Genomic DNA, 21,323 nt, shown 5'->3' on the forward strand with positions numbered 1-21,323 from the left:
ATAAGGGCCATTTACCATTTTAAAAGATGGACTCAGCCAAGGTGTCTCCATTTAGGAGCCTCAGTTTCAGCATCACGGTGGTCAGCATCTTATTTTGTTCACTATTTTTTATACCTACATTTTATTGGAGCTTTTTTAACTCTCAGTGTTCGGACCCAGAAATGACCGATGACATCAGACATATAATAAGCAGACAGTGGTTAACGTTTACATTTAAACAAAGCCAATGCTCCTTTAACCATGTGATTTATGGAGGACAGAAATGAGGCAAAAACCAAAATCTGTGTTTAACACATGGTATAAATCATGCACACAACAACAACAGAACAAGCTTTTTAAAACAGGCCATTCATTTATTTACTTTATCGCTAAACTAATGTGTATAAAGTGCTTTTCAGTTCAGATTCATCAAAGTTCTTCCACTTTTGTAACACTTTTTGTAACACAATCAAATCTGTCTCGCTACGTTTTAGGTTGGGTTTACTTTACACTCCTTCTTCAGAGACAAATTATTATATTTCACAGTCTTTGGTTTTGAGTGTGAAACTAAAAGAAAAAGGGAAACACGTTCAGACTTTTGATAGGGACTGTGTGTGTGTGTGTGTGTGTGTGTGTGTGTGTGTGTGTGTGTGTGTGTGTGTGTGTGTGCTTGCTGTAATCTCCGGTGTAATAATGATGATGAAAGTGCTGCAGTAATCCACCTGTCTGTTTACCTGCTGACAGGCAGAACAGTGGATTAAAGCTCAGCAGCATCACTCTGCCTATATATAGACCTGTGAACAAACACACACATACACACAGACACACACGCATATACACACTTATTTTTCTTTCATATGCAGATTTCAAATACTTTAGAAGTTTTCCCAGACAAAATATTTCTGTATGCAGTGAGTTATACATAATAATTACATGTATATTGATAATTTAAGCCTCTGGCACAAAGGCTCAGGTCTCAAACTGCTACAAGGAGCTGCGCCACAGAGAAACTCAAAATATTCAAGAGACACAATAAAACCAGAAATAGAAAAAAGTACAAACACACATAATCTGAGTCCTCAGGATTCCCTGGATGATTGAACATGCATCATTGTCTAGTGCAGACCTTCCCAAAGTGTGGGGCCCGCCCCCTAGGGGGGGCGCAGAGCCATTGCAGGGGGCGCGGTATAAAAAGGGGGGAGGGGACAAAATGCTTGGACACTAGTGATGGGATTTCCGGCTCTTTTTAGAGATCCAGCTCTTTCGGTTCGGCTCACTAAAAAGAGCCGGCTCTTTTGGCTCCGAACTGGCTCTTCAGGTTGTTTTGTTGCTTTAATTAATTTATTATTAACAATAATATAGAATTACGCACAAAAGGAATTACTAACATAAAAAAAGTGGTTTTATTTATATATGTTTATATATAAATATATGCGGTGGCCCCTAGAGACAAAACACGTACAAACACCAAAACACATTTCTAGCATGAACTGAACTTCCAAAGCAGAGCTACTAGATCACTTAAATTACACAATTGAAAGCATGTGTGTATTGTTTGTGTATTTATACACAAGCACTCATATATATTCAAATAATTTTTAAAAAAAAGTTCATTTACCTGTTACTACCACACACCAAATCCGGTCGTTGGTACTTGCTGGCTTGTGTAGCCACAAGATAACAAAGGCTCAACACTGCGCCCAGCATCCTGGAGCACTTCTGTTGTCTTTTGTACGTGTTTTGAGTTTTTATGTGCTTCAGAGTTCGTACGTGATTTGAAGTTTGTATGTGCTTTGTCTCTAGGGGCCACCGTAAATATACTTTTATTTATTCACTCCACATAAAATGTAATAAATAAATCATATAATACAAAAATCAACTATTCACATTTCAACTTTTAACTATTTAAATTTTCAGCTTTTTCCTTTTACAAATTTAAAGTGAAAACAACACAAAACACTGCAAACCACAACACAATTAAATATAAATTAAAATATGAAAACATAAAGAAGATGCATATTCTCTGTCATATGGGCCTGCATGAATAAACTTTCTGAATCCTTTATCATCTGCAACCGAAAATAGTTGTGGATGATTACTATACCTTTCTAATGTTGTTGTCCCTGGCTCTCTCTCTCTCTCCCGCTCTGTTCCTGTGCTACTGAGTGTAACTACCGCCCCTCCCCCCTCTGCCCAGCATAAAGCACAAGGCTCGCGTGCAGAGTGAAGCGAAAAAAAGTGCGAGAGAGAAGCAGAGTGAAGCTGACCCCCCACCCACTTGAAACGTAAAGGCAAATAGGCGGAGCGGTTAGTGCTACGTTTGTGCAGATTTGTGCAGGTAAAATTAGCGATTGTGCTGCTATGGTTTCCGAGATATTAAACTTTATTTTATAGGTCATTCAAAGGTCACCATCCCCCCAGACTGCTCCAAAACAAACCAAAATGGTCTACTTTTTTAGTGCTACGTTTGTGCAGATAAAATTAACGTTTGTGCTGCTATGATTTGAGATATTCTGTTATGGTTTACTGCTGAAAAATGTCTTTTTCAAATGACCTTTCACTTTGTGTGTTCACTTGTTCAATAAAGTTCTGTTAAAAAAACCCTCTTGTTGTATGTAATCAGCTAAATTTGTAATGAGTGTATTTTTTTTTTTTTACTTCAATTTCTTTACTTCAATCACTTTTTGTTCATAAAACCACGATGCAAATGCTTGAGGATTTATTTTTTTTAGAGTGGATTAAAAAAACTTTATTGAAAACTACATTTGAACATTTTACACTCCCATGAACACTTTGAGAAACGAACAAGCTAGCAGTCTTTTGCATCAAATACACATTTTCTGGCAGAAAAAACTATTATTTGGCATTACTGTGTCTGAAGGATTCTTAGAACAGCGTTCATCTGATTTCTGAACAAGGTAAGCTTACGTTTAAAATACTGAGGTTTTAGTTACTGAGTTAATACATGATATAGCTAACTGTCTGGATCAAAAGGACTTTTTTTCAATGTTAAACGTTTTCAAAAATGTCCAAGAAAAAAGTTTCTAAAGCACTTTAAAACATGTAGTACACTGGACTAAAGTGCTGTACAGTACATGGGTTAAATACTCAGACTCAATTTAATAAACTCACAAATTCAATAGCTCCATCTTAAAAGCAATAATTCCACAAAATATGAAAGTGTAGATTGGTGGAGAACTTGGGGGAGGGGTTGCTCCTGGCTGTATATATAGTTCAGAAATCACGTTTTGCTCCATCATAATCATAGTGTGTGTTTTTTTTTAATTTTTTTTTTTAGATGCCTCGAAAGCCATCTGTAGACAAGGTTTCCATTTTTGCAGTTCTTTGTAATTCAAAAGAGGCCATAGTCCAAAATGGCAAAATACCCACTCCAGCTGCATCAGTCTGGAAAGAGCTGAGTCAGCAGCTAGAAGACAAGATGTCAGCAAAGGCCCTGTAAACTTTTGTGAAGCTAAATAGACACAACATCTGGTCAGCTTTGGAAATCAGTGATCAGGAAAGTAATAGTGAAGGAGAGTTAGATTCACATTGCATTTCTCCTGGACAAGAAAACTGTCAAGCTTTTGAACTAGAAGTCCCTTTTGAGGACTGGGTTAAATTTATTCCTGAAAAGGTTGAATACAATGACAAGTTTTCTCCTACCCAAAAAAGGGAATACACAATTTTGAAACCTGGCACTTGGACTCATATCATCAACGATCTTATATGGAAGAAGATCAAAAATACATGTACACTTGTGTTCCGTAGAGCAAAGGTCCATCCAACTGTATGGAGGTCAGCGAGGGCAGCAGATCTGATGGATGTTGGAGATCCTGAGCCAAGCCACCTTCCAAATTTGGCCACTCTGCGAAAAGCCAAACAAGAGAGAAAGGACTTGGAATTAGGAGATAAGGACCCCATTGCATCTCTGCAATTGTTAAAATATAGTGTTCCTCACAGTGGTAGCATCCGAGATATTGGACTGGACAGGTTTTTCTGTCACTACTGGAGTCAAACACAGATGCATGTTTATAAGACATTGTCAAAAAAATCTCCCCCAACTGTGTGTTTTGATGCAACCGGTTCAGTTGTGAAAAAACTGCTGAGACCAAATGGCAAATCTGGCCATATCTTCCTTTATCAAGGTATTCTGAAAGAAAACAATTGCCCCAGTGTCCCAGTGGTGCAAATGCTGTCAGAGAAACATGATGTTAATGCCATCGCAAACTGGTTGACAGAATGGATTCGTGCAGGTGCACCTGTGCCAAAGGAAGCTGTGAGTGACTTTTCTCTGGCAATTCTGGGAGCTCTGGTCAAGGCTTTCACTCCTCATCCTGATCTGAAGTCCTACCTTAATGAATGCTTTCATGTCCTTCTTGGAACCCAGTCTGCCAAACTCCCCCCTTGTTATATCAGGGTTGATGTTGCGCACTGCATCAAGATGATATGCCAGTGGGACTGCCTGAAGAAGAAAACACATCGTGTTAAAAATTTCTTTGTCAGGTCATTAGCAAAACTTCTTCAGTCTCAATGTTTGGACCATGCAAAACAGCTCCTACATGCTATCACTGTTGTGGCCCTCAGTGAGGCAGAAGGTGATGACAATTCTGGAGCCCCTCTTCCTTCAGAAAGGTGCAAGAAATACTTGAAAGCCCAAATTGCTCAAGACTCCATCATCATTCCAGATGAACAGACGGAGGAAAGTGAGAGAGTGGATTCAGTGGATGAGATCCAGACTGACCTACGACAGTGGGTAACAGAAATATGTGAGGAGAGCAGGTCACCTGCTGCAGCAAACGGGGATAGAGATAATATTCACTTTCTCCCTGAGATTATTCCTCATATAATAAGACTCGCAAGTTACTTGCCACTCTGGACAGGAATAATGGTCCCTCTCTTCCAAAGCACCAGCATCACAGCAAGTTCAGCCACTGTTGAAGCTGAGTTCAAAAACATAAAACATGGCCTTTTCAAACATGACAACTTGCCTCTTTGAGTCGATCGCTTCATTGCTCGTCATCTTTCCTTCATCGAGGGAAATATGCGGATTTGTTCTGCAAAAGAAAAGGTCAAAGATGAGGCAACAGTGGGATCACTGAAAGTCACAGATGCCAATTCTGGATCCATGATGACTCACAATGCAGAAGACAAAATAAAAATGGATGCTCACCCGTTTGTGGGATCTGATGCTGCCACAAACATTCTTCCGGCTGATGGGGATGCAGTTGAGAACTGGAGGGGCCTAGCTGTTCCACCCAAAAAAAGGAAGAGGACTTCCTACCTCTCTTCATGTACCGAATGGCTCCATGCAGATGAAACTTTTGGGGCCAAAAGAGTGAAAGTGGGATTATTAAAAAATGGAAACCTCCATCAGCCTATTAGATTAGGGGAATCGACAATCTCTGTGCTCAATACCTGTGCATTTGATGCATTTTTTCAGTGCTTATGTTGTGCCTTCTGTGACAGCTCCACATTTCAAAATGCTGTTCTGAAAGACAGTGAAAACCCAGTCCTGCAGCTGGTGAAAGCCATTGCCACAGATGGTGTGACCCAACAAACCTACAGGAGGAGAGCAGAGCTGCTTAGTGTAATGTTTGAAGCTGTCTCGTTGAGGTCTGCTGCGATCCAAATCGATGCTCAGTGCAATATCTCCGCTGTAATCGCTAAGACAATGAGGTACATCTCAAGTGTTTATTTTACCAAACACTGCTCTTCACAGCACTGCTACCTCAGCAAAGGGATGACAAGGGAAGTGCCATTTGTTTCTCCTGCCATCTCTGTCCTCAAAGAGTCTGGTATGGCTCATCTTGGCACTGCTGTGGAAGCAGGACTTGGCCTACCTGAGTCTACCTGCCTCAGGCCACTCTCCAATCCATCTCTGTGTCCATCAGAATTCAAAACAGAAGACAGCACCACAGGAAATGAGCTCTGTGCAGGGACAGTTACTCACAGCTACAACATTGGAGATATCGTGTGGATTGATACTGACCTTGCAAACCAAACAGAATTTCCACTGAATGAATTTCCCTCCAACCTGGTTCTCCAAGGAAAGTCGTTCACTTTGAGGGCATTAATTGCTTTCCATGGAAAGATGACCACTGATGGTTTGGGGCATTACACTGCATACTGCAGGAGAGCTCCATGTGTGTGGGAGTGCTATGATGACCTGGGAAATGGAGTGACAGGAGCATCTGAAAAGAAAAAAATACAACCCCATGCCGTGTTATACACAGTATAATGAGTGCTGCCTGCATTTTTCTGTTTTATTTGGTTCATTACAGTTACATGTGTTCAAATGGCTAGTGTGTGTTATCAGTAAGTTCAGTTTTGCACATAAAGTTGAAGTTCTAAATTAAAAATCTTTTAACGCTCTTTTCTTTGTCAGTCTGATGCATATTTGCTTTTACACACCCAGTCACTTTCACCCGTAGCCTTGAAAGTAACCGTTTTATTTTTCTGTCAATAACTTTTCTGTATTTGTTTTGTGTTTACCTTGTGGCTTAAGTCAGGGGTCAGCATCCTTTTCATTTCAAAGGGCCCCTTTTACCCCTGCTGCTACAAAACCTGTCTAGAGCCTAAAAAAAGAAAGAGCCTATAAATATCTAGAAAATGAGTTGTTGTATCGTGTAAGCTATGGAAATGTAAATAAAAATGCTTATTTTTAGATTTGATAAGACAATGAATCATCAAAGCTTTATAACGGAAAAAAGTATTTGTTAAAATAAGGCCAGCTACGTGCATCCTTTCCATAATAATTGAAAATTACAGTAAACAGATTTGAAGCTATGAAACATTAAATCACTTTTAAAAGCCTTGTACATTCAGTGAATAGTCAATGCAGATATTTCATAAAAAAAAAAAACTGTTAACAGAACCCTTTCTTGTTGTCTTTATAATAAAAAAATGACTTACCTGGTCTTATAAGAGCCACAGTGGAGGGGCCGGAGAGCCACATGTTGCTTTAGAGCCGCAGGTTGAAGATCCCTCGCCTAGGTGCTGTGGAATATTCAGTTTTCTACACGTAGGTAACAACCTATCAAAGCAAACACTTCATTTTTTCTGAGACAGCTACATTAATAATAATGAACATATATAATTCAAAACAAAATCATAGAGGCCAACTGGGTATGTAAAAAATAATAATAATTTAGGTATACGTGAATCACTTCACATGAAACTCAGTTTTGCCACAGAAAAAATAAAAACTTTAGCCTACCTTGTGTACGTTTCTACACTGGTAACAAAAGAAATATCGACCTTTCCGCTGAATAAATTGTGTTACTAAAGTGTAAACTAATAAAAGTTAATATGCAGCAAGCCTAGAAAAAGTGCAAAACTCCACAGCTGCTGAAACTCACTGCCACAGACACTGGTGTTATACAGCGTAGGCCGTAATAATTAAAATCATTATATCTCAGATACTGTAGCAGCACAAACGCTAATTTTACCTGCACAAATCTGCACAAACGTAGCACTAAAAAAGTAGACCATTTTGGTTTGTTTTGGAGCAGTCTGTGGGGATGGTGACCTTTGAATGACCTATAAAATAAAGTTTAATATCTCGGAAACCGTAGCAGCACAAACGCTAATTTTACCTGCACAAATCTGCACAAACGTAGCACTAACCGCTCTGCCTATTTGCCTTTACGTTTCAAGTGGGTGGGGGGTCAGCTTCACTCTGCTCGAGAAGCGAGAGAGAGAGGGTGAGAGAAAGAAAAAAAAAACCCACGTGACGGCTCGCGATAAGGAGCCGGCTCGTGTCGTTCACGTCAAAGACCCGGCTCTAAGAGCCATTTCGTTCGCGAACGACCCATCACTATTGGACACTGCTAGCACGGGTGTTCACAGAAACGCAAAGCAGGAGATGAAGCATCGCTGAATATGTTTCCAAACCAACTTCATTCTAAGCCAAAGACCAGAAAATATGGTGAAGCATATCTGCCCTTTGGCTTCACCTGCACAAGTGCCGAGGTAGGTCTCCCTGCAGGATTGGTTTCCCCTGCATCATAGCATTGCTGGGCTGTTCAAATCACGGACAAACAGTATCCCACAGCTGTTTATGTTTTTAAACCCATTTTGCCCAGAGTGGCATTATTTGAAAAATGTATTGATAGCAATGTTGAATATTATATAATATTCAACATTATTACACATGAAAAAAAACAACTACAGTAAAATAATGACACCGTGACGCCTCTGCCTTTGTAAATGGAGGGACAGTAACTGCGTGTAAAACCTGCAGACAGTCAGATTAACAGTGTTTTGTCTCTATCTGCTATTCTGCAATTCATCTCATGTAAACAATAACGTGCGCACAGCGTGACGTGAAAAAAGGCACATACCTTTGACATTGCGTGACCAACTCTGTATTCCTCGTCCACACGTAAACGCAAAAATGGAGTTTAAAAAATCTCCGTTTTCGGTGATTTCAAAAATACCCGTGTAGGTGCGGACGCAGCGTAAAAGAGTTAGTAGTTTATTTTATTGCTACCTGTAATTTATTGCAGATTACTTGTATTTGCTTAATTGTTTACTAAATGTTTGAGGTGTGAAATAAACCGCAATGGAGCAAAATATGGGTGTGTGTGGTTTGAGAAGGGGGGGGTGCGAACAATTTTCTTGTAAAACAAAGGGGGGCCTAGCAAAAAAAGATTGGGAACCACTGGTGCAGTGTAACATGTGGCTGGATATAACAAGCTTCACCGTAGCAGTGAAGGTGCAGTTTTTCTATATGATAAATAAATGTTTCTGTAGTAAATGAAAGACGTGTGTGAGCATGATTTAAAATGTGAACAATGTGCAAAATTACAGGAAAGGAGAAAGTTTCACAAAATTAATCCACAAAAAATTCTTGTTGTTTCTTAGTTCAGACCAACGATGAAACAAACAAACTTACACAGACGATGATAAAAAAAACGGGAACTTTTCTGCCATTTAAATGTTTATTTATGACTTAATTACTTCGGACTATATGGTCATGGTGGAGATCTTTAACAGAAGGAGAAGCTGCAAAACTTTAACAGTACAATCCAAAGTCCAAATTTAATGCACTCCAGGATGTTATTGGCTTAAAAACTGCTGGAGCTGCCATCTTATTAGTGTCCATAGACACTTCATTACAGGCAACCTCATTAACAATGTCTGCTTTAATAAACACGTTTGGCTTCAACATTAGGACTTCATTAAGCAGCTGGTGGAAAAGCTCCATGTAACACTGCTGCAAGCATCATTTAACTCAAACAGTAATATACAATTTTACACAAATTGCACCTTTAACTGCATGTCCTTTTGTTTTCTGGAGGATTGTTTACTTTCAAATGATTAAAATCACATTTAAGAAGCACAAAATGCAAATTCAGCAACAAAAGAGATGAGAAAGCAATGAAAAAAGAACACAAACAGAAGCAAAACTAGTACAGAAAGCATCTCATGAAAATGACAACTGGTTTAGATTAATTGCATTTTTACAGTTTTCTCTGTGTTTTTATAATTACTGGTGAATTTACTGACAAATCAGAGGATTTTCAGGAAGTCCGTTTATAGAGGTGAGATGTACCTGTGAAGGATATAAAAAAAACAACAACAGCAATAGAATAATATTAAACACAAAGTGAACCCGTCTTCCTTCATTAAATAGGTTCTTTTAGATGTTAAGGAGGAATTGACTTAACCAGGCTGGCGGAGAATGAAGACAACCGGACACCTGCAGCAGATGGGGAATCAGTGAACTTTTATTGAGACAGAGACAATCTCTCAACACAGCTCACATCAGGAGATTCCTAATATTTGCTGTGAGGATGGGTATATATTCTCTAAAACTTACAGGAGGGGGTTGTGAGGAAAGTGCTGCATTAGCAGAAAAACAACTCCATAAAAGGAAAGCGGCCTTGGGTGTTCTAGTCTCTTCGCTTGCAGATATCTTGCACCTGCAGGATGAGGCGATCGCTTCTTATCGCTCTCAAGGCCAAAGTCGTGAGCACACATTTTTATTACACAGTTGCACAGTAACTTTAAAGCTGAACAATATTTAAAGCTGAATAATGTTTGATCAGATTATATTTTCTTCAAATCCCCCTTTTGACCCATCTTAAATGGGTCAACACACAAAAATAAGTAACATTCAAAGGAACACAGAGACGTGTCGAAGCCTGGCTCGAAAAACTCCTCGGGTCTTATCATTTGTCTTTATCTGTCATTGCAGATGAGGAGAAAAGAGTCCAGGCACCACCCTGCCCAGGGGTCGGCTGCAAGCAGTCTCGGTTCCCGATGAAAGCAGTAACAGCTGTCCTGCACAAAAGGATACAACGAGTCAGTGCAACCAGGGTAGTGACACAAAATTAACATTTCCTGTAACTCAGCAACCAAAAAGCATAAGTAATGATAAAAATGTGGAGAGTACAGAGTATACTATAATAATGAGAGATATAAACGTGAAAATGTGAAAGAATAAATCAACCGTAAAATAAACCCAGAACGGTAACTGCTAAGGACATTCAAAAGTGAATATGGTAAAACGTGAGGAAGGGGTGTGGAAAAAAAAAAACAATCTATAACCAGTGGTGGGAGTACACATTCGCTCAGGCTTAAGTCCGGAGACCCTGAGAACATCGCTTAACCCTCACAACCCGACCAGACACAGTTCAACCAGATATATCCTTCAAGAGGAAGTGGGTGAGGGAAACAATTAATAACAAGTCTAATACAAAACACCACAGAGAAACAACCATTCTAAAAGCATTTAAACAAGAGAAAGACGATAATGTTCGTCAGCCTCACGATCAGAGTTTTCATCATCCGTTGGCGAGGAGGTGGTGGGCAAGACCCTAGGGGCTACATTTGTCAGATTGGGACTGTCAGAAAGGGGCTAAGCTTTTGAACTTCAAGGTGTCACAAGTGTCGGGGGCCCTTCACAGATCAGGATTATGCCAATGGGAATGAGACCCAGGGCCAGGAAGCAAACAAAGACGCAACATCTTTGCCTGCCTGTCATTTCAGGGGGAAAGGGCCAAGACATGTTTACTTAGCTTGTATGTCTTCTAATAGAGGATGATGGGGCACAGAAAGGTGGTCCAGTTCCCCCCACCTCGCCAAGGGCGTGTTCTAGGAGTTAAAGAGCAACAAAAAGTATCAGTGACACAACTTTAAATGAGCTTTCAGCGGTTAAAACTATTGCAATGTAAAATGTAAATCTTAAAAACTCAAGCCAATATAAAAGCAAAGTCATAAAAGATGTTAAAAATAGAAAAATAAAAATGTTTAGTTCAGTATGAAGAACACCCCCTTTTGTAACCATCCGGCTTGTAGGTTCAGTTTTGGCTCCCTCAAGTGGTTGGTGATGCTGTTGCAGCTCCTTCTGACAGGTCCTTCTGCACCTCTCTCAAGGTTCTTCCTGGTTCGGTGGCAGCAGCGCACTGTGTGTAATGAAACCAGGTGTCACCTTTCCCTTCGAGCCTGACAGCGTGGGAGGTCCGCTCTGTTATGCGGTAAGGGCCTGTCCAGCGAGGCTCAGCCCACTTTCTCTTTGTGACTTTCAGGAGGACGTAGTCCATTCCAGGTGTAGCCGCCTCTTTCAGCTCTTGCTGGTTTCTTTCAGCGACCTGTGAGGAATACTGGGCAACAAAACTGCGGAGCATGTTATAATATGTCCTCGGATCGAGGTCTGAATCAGCTTCATCCGACATTAACAGGCGAGAGGAGGGGCCAGGAAAAGGCCTGCCATGCTCCAACTCAAATGGAGTGTAACCAGAGGTTTGATTTACTGAGCATCTTATGGACATTAATGCAAGAGGCAATGCCTTAACCCAATCTAATTTGGTCTGTGCACAGATTTTAGCCAATTTAGTTTTTAGAGTTTGATTCATCCTTTCCACTTTCCCCTGGGACTGGGGGTGGTAAACTGAGCCAAACTTATGTTTCAAACCTAATGCGGCTTCAACCCTCTGCAGATCGTGGTTCCTGAAATGTGAACCATTGTCCGACCTTATGACCTCGGGAAACCCATGCTGTGGTATATAATGATTAATCAGACACTTCACCACAGTTCTACTGTTTTCACTTGCTGTCGGCCAGGCTTCTGGCCAACCTGAAAATGCATCCACAGCCACCAGCAGGTACCAACAGTGCTTCCGCTAATTCCCTCATTTCTATCTCATGTTTAATAGGCTTTCCGCTGGCTGTCAAAAAACCAGCTCTTAGCCACTGCTTGAGCTCCACATGCACTGCTCCCACAGCATAAGCTGAATCACTGTATATATTCACTTTCTGTCCCTTTCCCATCCTTAAGGCTTCAATCACCGCTCTCAGTTCAGCTCTCTGTGCAGACTGTTGTCCTGTCAACTGCTCTGCCTTCACTGTTTTCCATCTCATGTCTGTCTGTTCCACTATTGCCCATGCAGCCTTCAACATTCCACTTTCAGTTCTGAAACAACATCCATCTGTGAACCAATCTTTTTCTGCATCCATTAGAGGTTCTGCCTGCAAATCTGGCCTGATTTTCTCCTGTACCTGCACAACCTCTTCACACATATGTGGTTCCCCCGATCCCATGTGATCAGCCATGTTTATGCCTTCATGTGAGTAGGTGATGTGTGGTGCTTCCAAAATGGTACTGAGGCGTCTCTGCCTGAGTGAAGTGAGTGTGAAGGCCTGTGAGGAGACGTAGGCCACCACGCTGTGTGATGTCAAAATTTTTAGTGGGTGGTTCATCACTATGTGTGCTGTTTTCTGAATGATTTTTGCAAGTCCAGAAACGTGTTGTGTGCACGGTGGGTGGCGTTTTTCAGTGTTGTCAAGCATTACGCTTACATATGTCAACACTTTTCTCTCTCCCCCTTTTTTCTGGAACAGGATACCATTGATATGGGTTCCAGTTCCAGAAACATCAAGATGAAAAGGCAAAGCATAATCTGGCACAGCAAGGTCAGAGGCGACAGAAAGCTGTTGTTTTAACTTTATAAACGCCTGTTCTGTTTCTGTAGTCCATGAGAGGGGAGCAGAGAGGTTTCTCATGCCTTGTTCATTTACCAAAGCGCGCAAAGGGGAAGTAAGGCCAACATAGTCTGGGATAGGTGTTTGCTCTAAATCTGGACGTTGTGCTGTGGATTCCTGTATACGTGTCATGCAGTCATGATCGTCAAGCCTGTCTGAGCCATCCTGTCGGTCAGAAGAACACAGAATAGTATCAATAAATGTGTTGGCGAATCAGGTGTGCTGCTCGCTTTTATAGTGAGATTTGCATATGTTGTCTAGTTATGTTTGCTACAATGGTCGTGACCTGGTGATTGGTGTCTAGAATAGTGTCATGTGAGAGTGTGAGCTTCTCGCAGTCCCTTATCATGATAGAGCAAGCTGCTACTGCCCTCAGGCAGGCCGGCATTCCTGAACAATTCAGGCAGCACCTTTGAGTGGCGGAGGTCAGCACTCCCTTTAATGCATTGAAAGAGGCAGTCATTTCTGTGGACCACAGTATTCGAGGAGGCTTGTCTTTTTTACAACAGTCACGCAGAATGTGGTCATGAAAAGAACAGTCTGGTATCCACTGTCTGCAATAGTTCACCATGCCTAAGAAGGACGACATTTCCTTCTGTGTAGTGGGACGAGGGACAGAGGTCACAGTTTTGACCCTGTCTGCAGTCATGGAACGTTTTCCGTGAGACAGTGTGAATCCCAAATATTGAACAGAAGTCTGACAGTACTGCATTTTCTTTGCATATGCTTTGTGGCCAGTCTTTTGGAGGTGCTGGAGAAGCATGTGTGTAGCAGTTTGACATAGTTTTTCACTTTCAGCACAGAGGAGGAGGTCATCCACATGTGGATCAGAGTACAGCCCTCAGGAGGAGTAAAGCTGTCCAGGGTAGCACGGATCACCATTGAGAAAGCAGCAGGGCTGTCCATCATGCCTTGAGGCAGACGAGTGCAAGTGTACTGCTTATTTCTATGTGTAAATGCAAATAACGGCTGTGTATCTACATGCACAGGCACTGAGAAAAAGGCAGAGCATAAATCCACCACGGTAAAATGTGTATGCAATGCATGTCAATATGCTGTGAACATCTGAAACGAGAGGTGGCAGAGGAATGTTGACTGCATTAATTTGCCTTAAGTCTTGTATGAAACGCCATACGCCAGGTTTGTTAGGCTTTGGCACAGGATTGACAGGAGTGTGGGCTTTATTGCTCCTGTAGTCAATAAATCTCCTATCATGACATCTAGAGCTGCGGCTTTTTCCGTGGAAAGGGGACATTGCCTGACATATACTCGCTTTTTGTTTTTTTTTAGCTGTGCGTGCTTATCTGCTTCCTTTCTGTGTCTCACCCCGCTCATCACACCTGCACCTGCTGCTGCTGAGTTGGCTTCTTCCTCTTTCTCTTTTGCCTGCATAGCCTTATTCTGCCAAATTATTCCCCAATTACCACTACTCCCCTCATCCTTTCCCTTTTCTTTCATTAACCTTTCAGCTGTTTTCCTCAATGACTCTTTCTGCTTTTTTGCTTCTTTAGGCTGGTGTGTGGAGTTGATGACTGTCTCAACACATGTTAATTGTTCTCCCAATGTGCTAAGAATAACACCGGGACCCCAACCATCATCATTAGTTTCTCGATCTAATTCTCCATCCATTTTACTGTCAATGGAGGAGTGTTCTTTTATTGATTTTAAAGGAGAATTTGGGCCAGCTGGGTTTCTGCCTCTGTTAGGCACTAACAGCTGGGGCGCTGCTTTAAAGGTGAGTCAGCACTGAAATATCCCTTCAGGTGTTACCAAGCTTCTACCAAACCGGAGTCTGGCGGGTAACCTTGCCTAGAGCTTCCTGATAGGGGTGCTAGTTGGTTGTCACCTTGTTCACACGTCTCATTCACACTTCATACATTACCTGCAGTCACTCATTACCCTCCTTATGTATGTAATAAATGTGTAAAAAAAAAAAATTCTATGTGTGGTGTATTATTTTAACCAAAAGAGGAACCTAGTTCCTTTAATTGTGTAATCTGTGAACAACGGAGAACCAAACTGTCCTGCCCAGTGTTCCACAGCAAGCATTCAGCGTGTATTTATGTGTGTCCAATATCAAACAGAACATCAAAACATTTAAAACACTAAAATCATCGGGGTTTTAAGAAGAGATCCGTTTTCTCCTATTGATCAAAGGGACCCCTCCTTTGGACTCCAACCAGTACTTCTCCTTTTTAAGTTTTAGAGGATCTTTTCTAATAAAGTCCTCTGGGCCTTCCTAACCCTTCTGTAGTTTAGAGAATATTACTAAAAAATATTCTCAAGGCCTTTAACCTTTTAATTTGTTTAGAAAGGCGTTACTAATAAACCCTTTCAAGGTCCCAGACCTGCACTGAGGTATATATCCGACACCGGAGAGCAACCCGTCGGCTGCAACCGTGGTCAGACCTCAGTTCACTCTTATCTTTATTCACTTATTCACTTATTTCTTATTCACTTATCTCTTATTCACTTGTCTGATTCTCAACAAGCCTTAAGTAAGCCAGACAATTTTGGTTATGAATTACTAGGAGTTTGGACACTAAGTATTTTTATAATGTTCAATATAGCAGAAATAAAAGGTCTGCTTACCTTGTTTTTGTGTGCACACAGCTTTTGTCCAAACTCCGTTCACTCAGACCACTGCCGATGTCCTCCCATCCGTTCCAGTTTGGCCTGGAGCGGATCCTGTTCCGTGACGCCAATTGAAGGATATAAAAAAAACAACAACAGCAATAGAATAATATTAAACACAAAGTGAACCCGTCTTCCTTCATTAAATAGGTTCTTTTAGATGTTAAGGAGGAATTGACTTAACCAGGCTGGCGGAGAATGAAGACAACCGGACACCTGCAGCAGATGGGGAATCAGTGAACTTTTATTGAGACAGAGACAATCTCTCAACACAGCTCACATCAGGAGATTCCTAATATTTGCTGTGAGGATGGGTATATATTCTCTAAAACTTACAGGAGGGGGTTGTGAGGAAAGTGCTGCATTAGCAGAAAAACAACTCCATAAAAGGAAAGCGGCCTTGGGTGTTCTAGTCTCTTCGCTTGCAGATATCTTGCACCTGCAGGATGAGGCGATCGCTTCTTATCGCTCTCAAGGCCAAAGTCGTGAGCACACATTTTTATTACACAGTTGCACAGTAACTTTAAAGCTGAACAATATTTAAAGCTGAATAATGTTTGATCAGATTATATTTTCTTCACCTGTCAGGATTCATATCTGAATATTTTAAAATACCAAATAAATATACAGTACATGAATGTTTGTATAGAAAAGCCACATCCATGCAGAAGATTTGGATTCAATATGAGTATTGTGGTTAAAAAATAGCACAACACCTCAATTTCTTATGTAATACAAACTTTATTCCGATAAAAACAAACTGCACACAGGGTTTCCAGAATCACAAACAGTTATATCGATCAATATAATCTGTAAATCTTTGTGATTTCTTTAAGATTTAAGATTTTCTTTCAAACACAAGTTAGAAAAAATGACAGAAAAACACAGAACGCCGGTCTGAGTATCAGGTGTATACAGACAGTGCTGCATGATTGTGTTGTTATGACATTGTGGGGACCACAAAGTTTGCATTTAGACGTAAGCTTTGGCATCTGGTTCTGATTTGGCTGTGGGCGTGTACACCTTCTGTGGTGCATTTCCATAATAACCGCTGCAAAACAAGAAATACAAAGTCAGACAGATTCTCAAAGCAGCAACATCCCCAGACTGGAACAACTGAAAATGTCAAGAGTTCAACAATAAAAAGTAACGAGTGCGTGTTTACCTTTTCTTCACCGACGCTCTCTTACACGCCGAGCAGAGAAAAGCTCCGCCCAGCATGGCCAGACAGGCTCCAGCCCATCCCATGTAGAGGCCGGTGCCGAGCTCGAACCTGGAAATGACGTGACAATTATTAACAGACAGAAATCAGCTTAAACTTAAGTTTCAGGCAGAAAATGCTCAGATTTACTTGTTTTACTTACATTTAAAATGCAAAAAAGATCAAATATAACAAAATAAAATCAGATTAAATTAACATTTAAAGCATGTCATATTAGTTTATAGCATCAAAAACAAATTTATTAATGGAGGAATTAAAAATAGTTATCATTAAAAGGACTCAGCTGTCCCTTAATGGCAATCATCTTTTCTTTTTAACTCTGGTATTTCTCATGAGATCAAAATTCAGCATCTGTGTGGTGAACGTACTTCATTCCACCGTAGAACGGATCATTGAAGTCATTAACCACTCTGGCTGCGTACCAGGAAGCAGCTACCAGGCAGCAAAGACCTGCAGACACAAGCACAAAGTATTACAGCCTCACTTCCTTTCTTTCTTATTCTCTTTCCACCACCTGTGAGTGCACTCACAGCATCGCATCACCAGTTCTTACTAAAAAATGTTTCTGTTTCACTTTACTTTTGTTTCGTTTCCACCACACAGCATGTATATAGTTTGTACTTTCAATGTCTTTTTATTATTTTTATACCTCTGACTCAACACTTCCTACAAATATAACATTCAATAAACACTCAGTTTACCTCTTTTAAATTTGAGTTTGATGAGTGTTTTATTGTAGGCTCTTCACTTTGCCATATGGAAGACTGTAAGGTGACAGTTCCTACGTTTAATTGGTGTTATATAAAAAAACACAAACGTGAATCAATAAACTTTAACTACACAAGAGAGGAAAAAGAGGAAGGAGCTTGGCTTTAATCCTGGGAGAGAACCAAGCATGAAAAGATCATCTCATGCTGCAAAAAACATTTGTGGTTTAAGCCTACACGGGGATCGTATGAGGGCCTCCACGTGTCTGTGTTACTCACTCCTTTTTATTTTGGTCCTTTTCTTAATGCATTATCTAATAAATAGCACGGTGCACTTAGTTATACTGACAGGTCTTCCAAAAAGTCTGTGCTCCAATTTTACTGAGTAAAACTCTAGGATCTAACTTGTGTATTATTCAGCACTAATCTGCAAATATCTGCTTAGTTGGAGAACAACATGGAGAGAAATGCTCCAGGTTTGCAGACTGTACAAACACGTCATGTCAGTTTTGCTCATGCAGAAGTTTGTAATCATTTCTTTGATATATCTGTAAATTCATTCAGTAAACAAATGAAGAAACTTCACTGAAATAAAAGAAAGGAAGAAGAGCAAAAAACTTGCAGAGCTTCCAACTTCCAGCATCTGTAATACATCAATATATAACAATCCACAATAACTCTGTTGTGGAGCTTGGAAAGAAAAGCGTCTGGACTTAAACAGGCCCAGACGCTTTTCCTTCCAAGCTCCTTAGACAATCTACAACAACACTGAATGCAAAAATATCCAAATATCTAAAACTTATGATAGTATTTTGTAGTAAATTTCTACTGAGTGTCTTAATAATAGAAAATCAATTAACCTTTTCTTGACTTTCCCTTCAGACAAAGTTTTCTGTGTTAGTGTTTGTAGCATGTGAAGTGACAGAGATGGACCATCACACTCACCGGCCAGGATGCTCAGGATTCCTCCAATGGTGGCGATCTTGGCCTTGGATTGTTCAGTGGTTGAGCCGATCTTGATGCACTTGAGTCCAAGCAGAGCGACAATCATGGAGCCGAGGCCGAACAGCAGACAGATGATCATCAGGGCACGACAGGCCTGTACATGGACTGCAGACACAGAAAGAAGTCATTAATTATTGTTTACATACTTACTCAGGGTTTGTGGGTAATTCTGTAATTCACATAGAAACAGAGCCTCTGCAGCCCTGTTCATGGAAAACACACCCAGCAATTTACAAATAGATGATCAGTTTTGCTTAAACACAAAGAAACTGAGCGCTTGATGGGAACTCTTTGATTTTCAGTGACAGGTTTGTCCTTTGAGTTCTTTCTGTTCATCCCCCTGTTTTTACCTATTGTACTGTGTGACAAAACCTGATCTAGACTCGTTGGAATCAATAAATAATTTATTCTGAAACCTGTTTTTTTGTTTTATTTTATATGTGAACATAGTTTTCATGCAAAACAAAGTGAGGTGAGCTGTAATGAAACTTTAAATGTCAAAAAGAACGAAAAATACTCCAGCCGGTGACATAAATCCCAGTAAAACCAGTCCTAACTTCCCTTGACTCTTTATTTTAAATGTAATATAAAACAAACAGGGAAATAACTACCTGTGCAAAGGTAAAAAAAATATATATATATATAAATATATAACCACCTGTTACTGTAAAACTCATTTATATGTTTACATCTTTATTAAACGTTTATTAAAAATACACAAAAGCTAAACTGTTTAAGGAAAAGGAGGAACTGGCTGTAACATTAGGTGTGTATTTGTGTGTTTTACAGCTGCTGCAGTCATTTATTAACCAGATGACCTCTGCTGATCATTAGAAACAACTACCACACCTCTTTATGAGCTTCAGGGAATTTCAGGAGCAATGGTAGGTAAGCTGGTAGGAGTCATACCGAGTAATGATGATGAGTTTGGTTTCAACAGCCATTTAAACTCAGACAGGTACATAAATATATGTCACTAAACACCTTTATAACACCAGTTATATGGACAAGCTTTCTAAAGACGTTCAAAACTCTCAAAAATTGTAACTTTGAATCTTTTATACTGGAGTATTTCATTAGAGCCTCAATTGCAGGAGGAAACCTGGCGTCTCTTTACATCTTTATCACTATGTAGGAAAAAGTGTCGAGAGGTTTGATGAGTTTTAAAAATACAAAAAACCATCAAAAATAAGCCTCCAGTCTGCTTTTATAGATAAACCTGCTGAACCCACATTAAAGTCCAAGTAAAGTAAAGAATGAAGAAACATACTGAGCTGTTTGTTTGGGGTTTTATCCTTCTTCTCAGAGAAGTTTCTTTGTTTCTGTCCATTTTGCTTTCAACAGAGAAAACTCAAAATGGCGTCCAAAAACTATCCTTGTATAACAATTACTGAGAAAAAGTCAACCTAACACAATCCAATAATAACCTTTATTGATCAAGCTAAGATTTTTCTGAAGACTTGGCAACTTTATAACAAACATTTTAATAAGTATCTATTTTCATTTTTACTTTAGGCGGGAAACACCGTCAGCAACCTTTGGACGACAAATTCTGAAATGCTGCCACGCGACATGCTGGCCTATTTTCTAAACAGCCTGTATGACAAGGTTTCAAAGAGCTTTACAGAGATACGACACCTTTATAGCTTTATGAGAGATGGAAACTAAACTGTTTGTCTGGTGGGGCCTAAAAGCTCTGACCACATCCTGTTTCCTGGGTCACGATTGGTCAACAGTTTAACAAGTTTTTTTATTCTGTTTGCTCAGTCATCTCCTGTTCTGCTTTTCATAGACACTAATGCTGCTTTTAAAATATAATGATGTCATAAAATAACATTATTTTGTTATCAGGTTTGATCAGAGTGTCTGACATCAACTCTCAGCTTGAGATAAGTAACAGGAGGACTTGAGTGTCTGGTCTTACCGGGGAGGGCCAGCATCGATTCAAAGTCCCGGCATTCGGCGATTCCCGCGCTGTTCTCAGCACAGGCGTGCCACAAGTTTTCAAACTGCCTCTGAGAGATGATCACGCTGCCGGACACGGTGGAAACCTTCCAGTAGTCGTTAACCAGCGCCGCACCGTTAACCAGCCAGCTGATTATGCACATGATGAACCCGACCGCTTCCACTGCCGTCGACATGATTACAGATGTTTCCACAAAAATTACTTAAAAAAAACCACAGCAACTCTCCCCAAAAATCCAGCGACCACAAATAGCCTAACAACAGCAACGTTCACAAGAACATTAACAGGGAGTAACTCTGTGTCCTCTAAGCTGAAGCCTTCAGGTAGTCAGGAACAGGCTGGAGGTGGTGGAGGCTCTGGTGTCGCTCTTTCAGTTACGTCCTGTTAATCTGACATCTGGTGCTCCAGCACAGGGACTTTACTCTAACAGGGGCCATAAACTGCAGGGCCACTCCTTCTGTTTCCCCCTGACCACACACCAATCGATGACAATGATAGATAATGTAGTCGAGTCTTCAGCCACACCTGAGTCACAATGATCCACAGGTTTTTATTATTTTGAGAGGGTTTGTGTTCTGCAGAGGACACTGGGTATTCTTACTTGGGTCCTGGAGCTTTCGATTATTTTCTTTTTCTTTAAAATGCAAAAAGTTGTGGATGAGTTGCGGCGACGTTGCACAGCTTACAATATTGGAGGTTATTTTATTAGCAGATCACATGTAGGGTAATCTGGTTCTTTACAAGCATATTTTAAAATTAATTGATAAACTGCTGCTGTGAGCGTGCCACAGGAAATAGAAATGTAGAAATGATCCAGCATTTT

At 40.4% G+C, this 21,323-nt stretch overlaps 2 protein-coding genes and 2 long non-coding RNA genes across 4 annotated transcripts in view; 1 reads left to right on the forward strand and 3 right to left on the reverse strand.

The window, feature by feature from the left end:
- LOC146686914 (uncharacterized) overlaps positions 1-21,323 on the forward strand; it is a 280,227-nt gene that overhangs the window by 157,251 nt on the left and 101,653 nt on the right. The window lies entirely within an intron of this gene.
- Positions 3,467-4,735, reverse strand: LOC146686929 (uncharacterized). Its single transcript, XR_014916574.1, has 3 exons — positions 4,539-4,735; positions 4,331-4,441; positions 3,467-3,844 (listed from the first exon to the last, which is right to left on the reverse strand). It is a non-coding gene; the product is annotated as an uncharacterized LOC146686929 (long non-coding RNA).
- On the reverse strand, positions 4,952-5,782 carry LOC146686930 (uncharacterized). The gene is made up of 4 exons (XR_014916573.1): positions 5,708-5,782; positions 5,395-5,538; positions 5,150-5,297; positions 4,952-5,033 (listed from the first exon to the last, which is right to left on the reverse strand). It is a non-coding gene; the product is annotated as an uncharacterized LOC146686930 (long non-coding RNA).
- Positions 16,323-20,884, reverse strand: cldn15la (claudin 15-like a). Its single transcript, XM_085440152.1, has 5 exons — positions 20,459-20,884; positions 18,475-18,639; positions 17,191-17,272; positions 16,766-16,873; positions 16,323-16,651 (listed from the first exon to the last, which is right to left on the reverse strand). Exons 1-5 carry the CDS (start codon positions 20,673-20,675, stop codon positions 16,573-16,575), a joined length of 651 nt encoding a protein of 216 aa, XP_085296278.1. The 5' UTR covers positions 20,676-20,884; the 3' UTR covers positions 16,323-16,572.

This window comes from Copadichromis virginalis, linkage group LG18 (assembly GCF_057382275.1).
Source record: "Copadichromis virginalis isolate Kocher_CV1m ecotype Utaka linkage group LG18, C_Virginalis_male_GT1.1, whole genome shotgun sequence".
Lineage (NCBI taxonomy): Eukaryota > Metazoa > Chordata > Actinopteri > Cichliformes > Cichlidae > Copadichromis > Copadichromis virginalis.

What these genes read in the sequence shown, in the direction of transcription:
- cldn15la (XM_085440152.1), bottom strand. Translation starts at nt 20,675, where the DNA reads ATGTCGACGGCAGTGGAAGCGGTCGGGTTCATCATGTGCATAATCAGC. An exon ending in CCGTTCTACGGTGGAATGAA is followed by an intron (nt 16,874 to 17,190) that starts GTACGTTCACCA and finishes CGTCATTTCCAG; the next exon opens with GTTCGAGCTCGGCACCGGCC. An exon ending in AGAGCGTCGGTGAAGAAAAG is followed by an intron (nt 16,652 to 16,765) that starts GTAAACACGCAC and finishes CTTGTTTTGCAG; the next exon opens with CGGTTATTATGGAAATGCAC.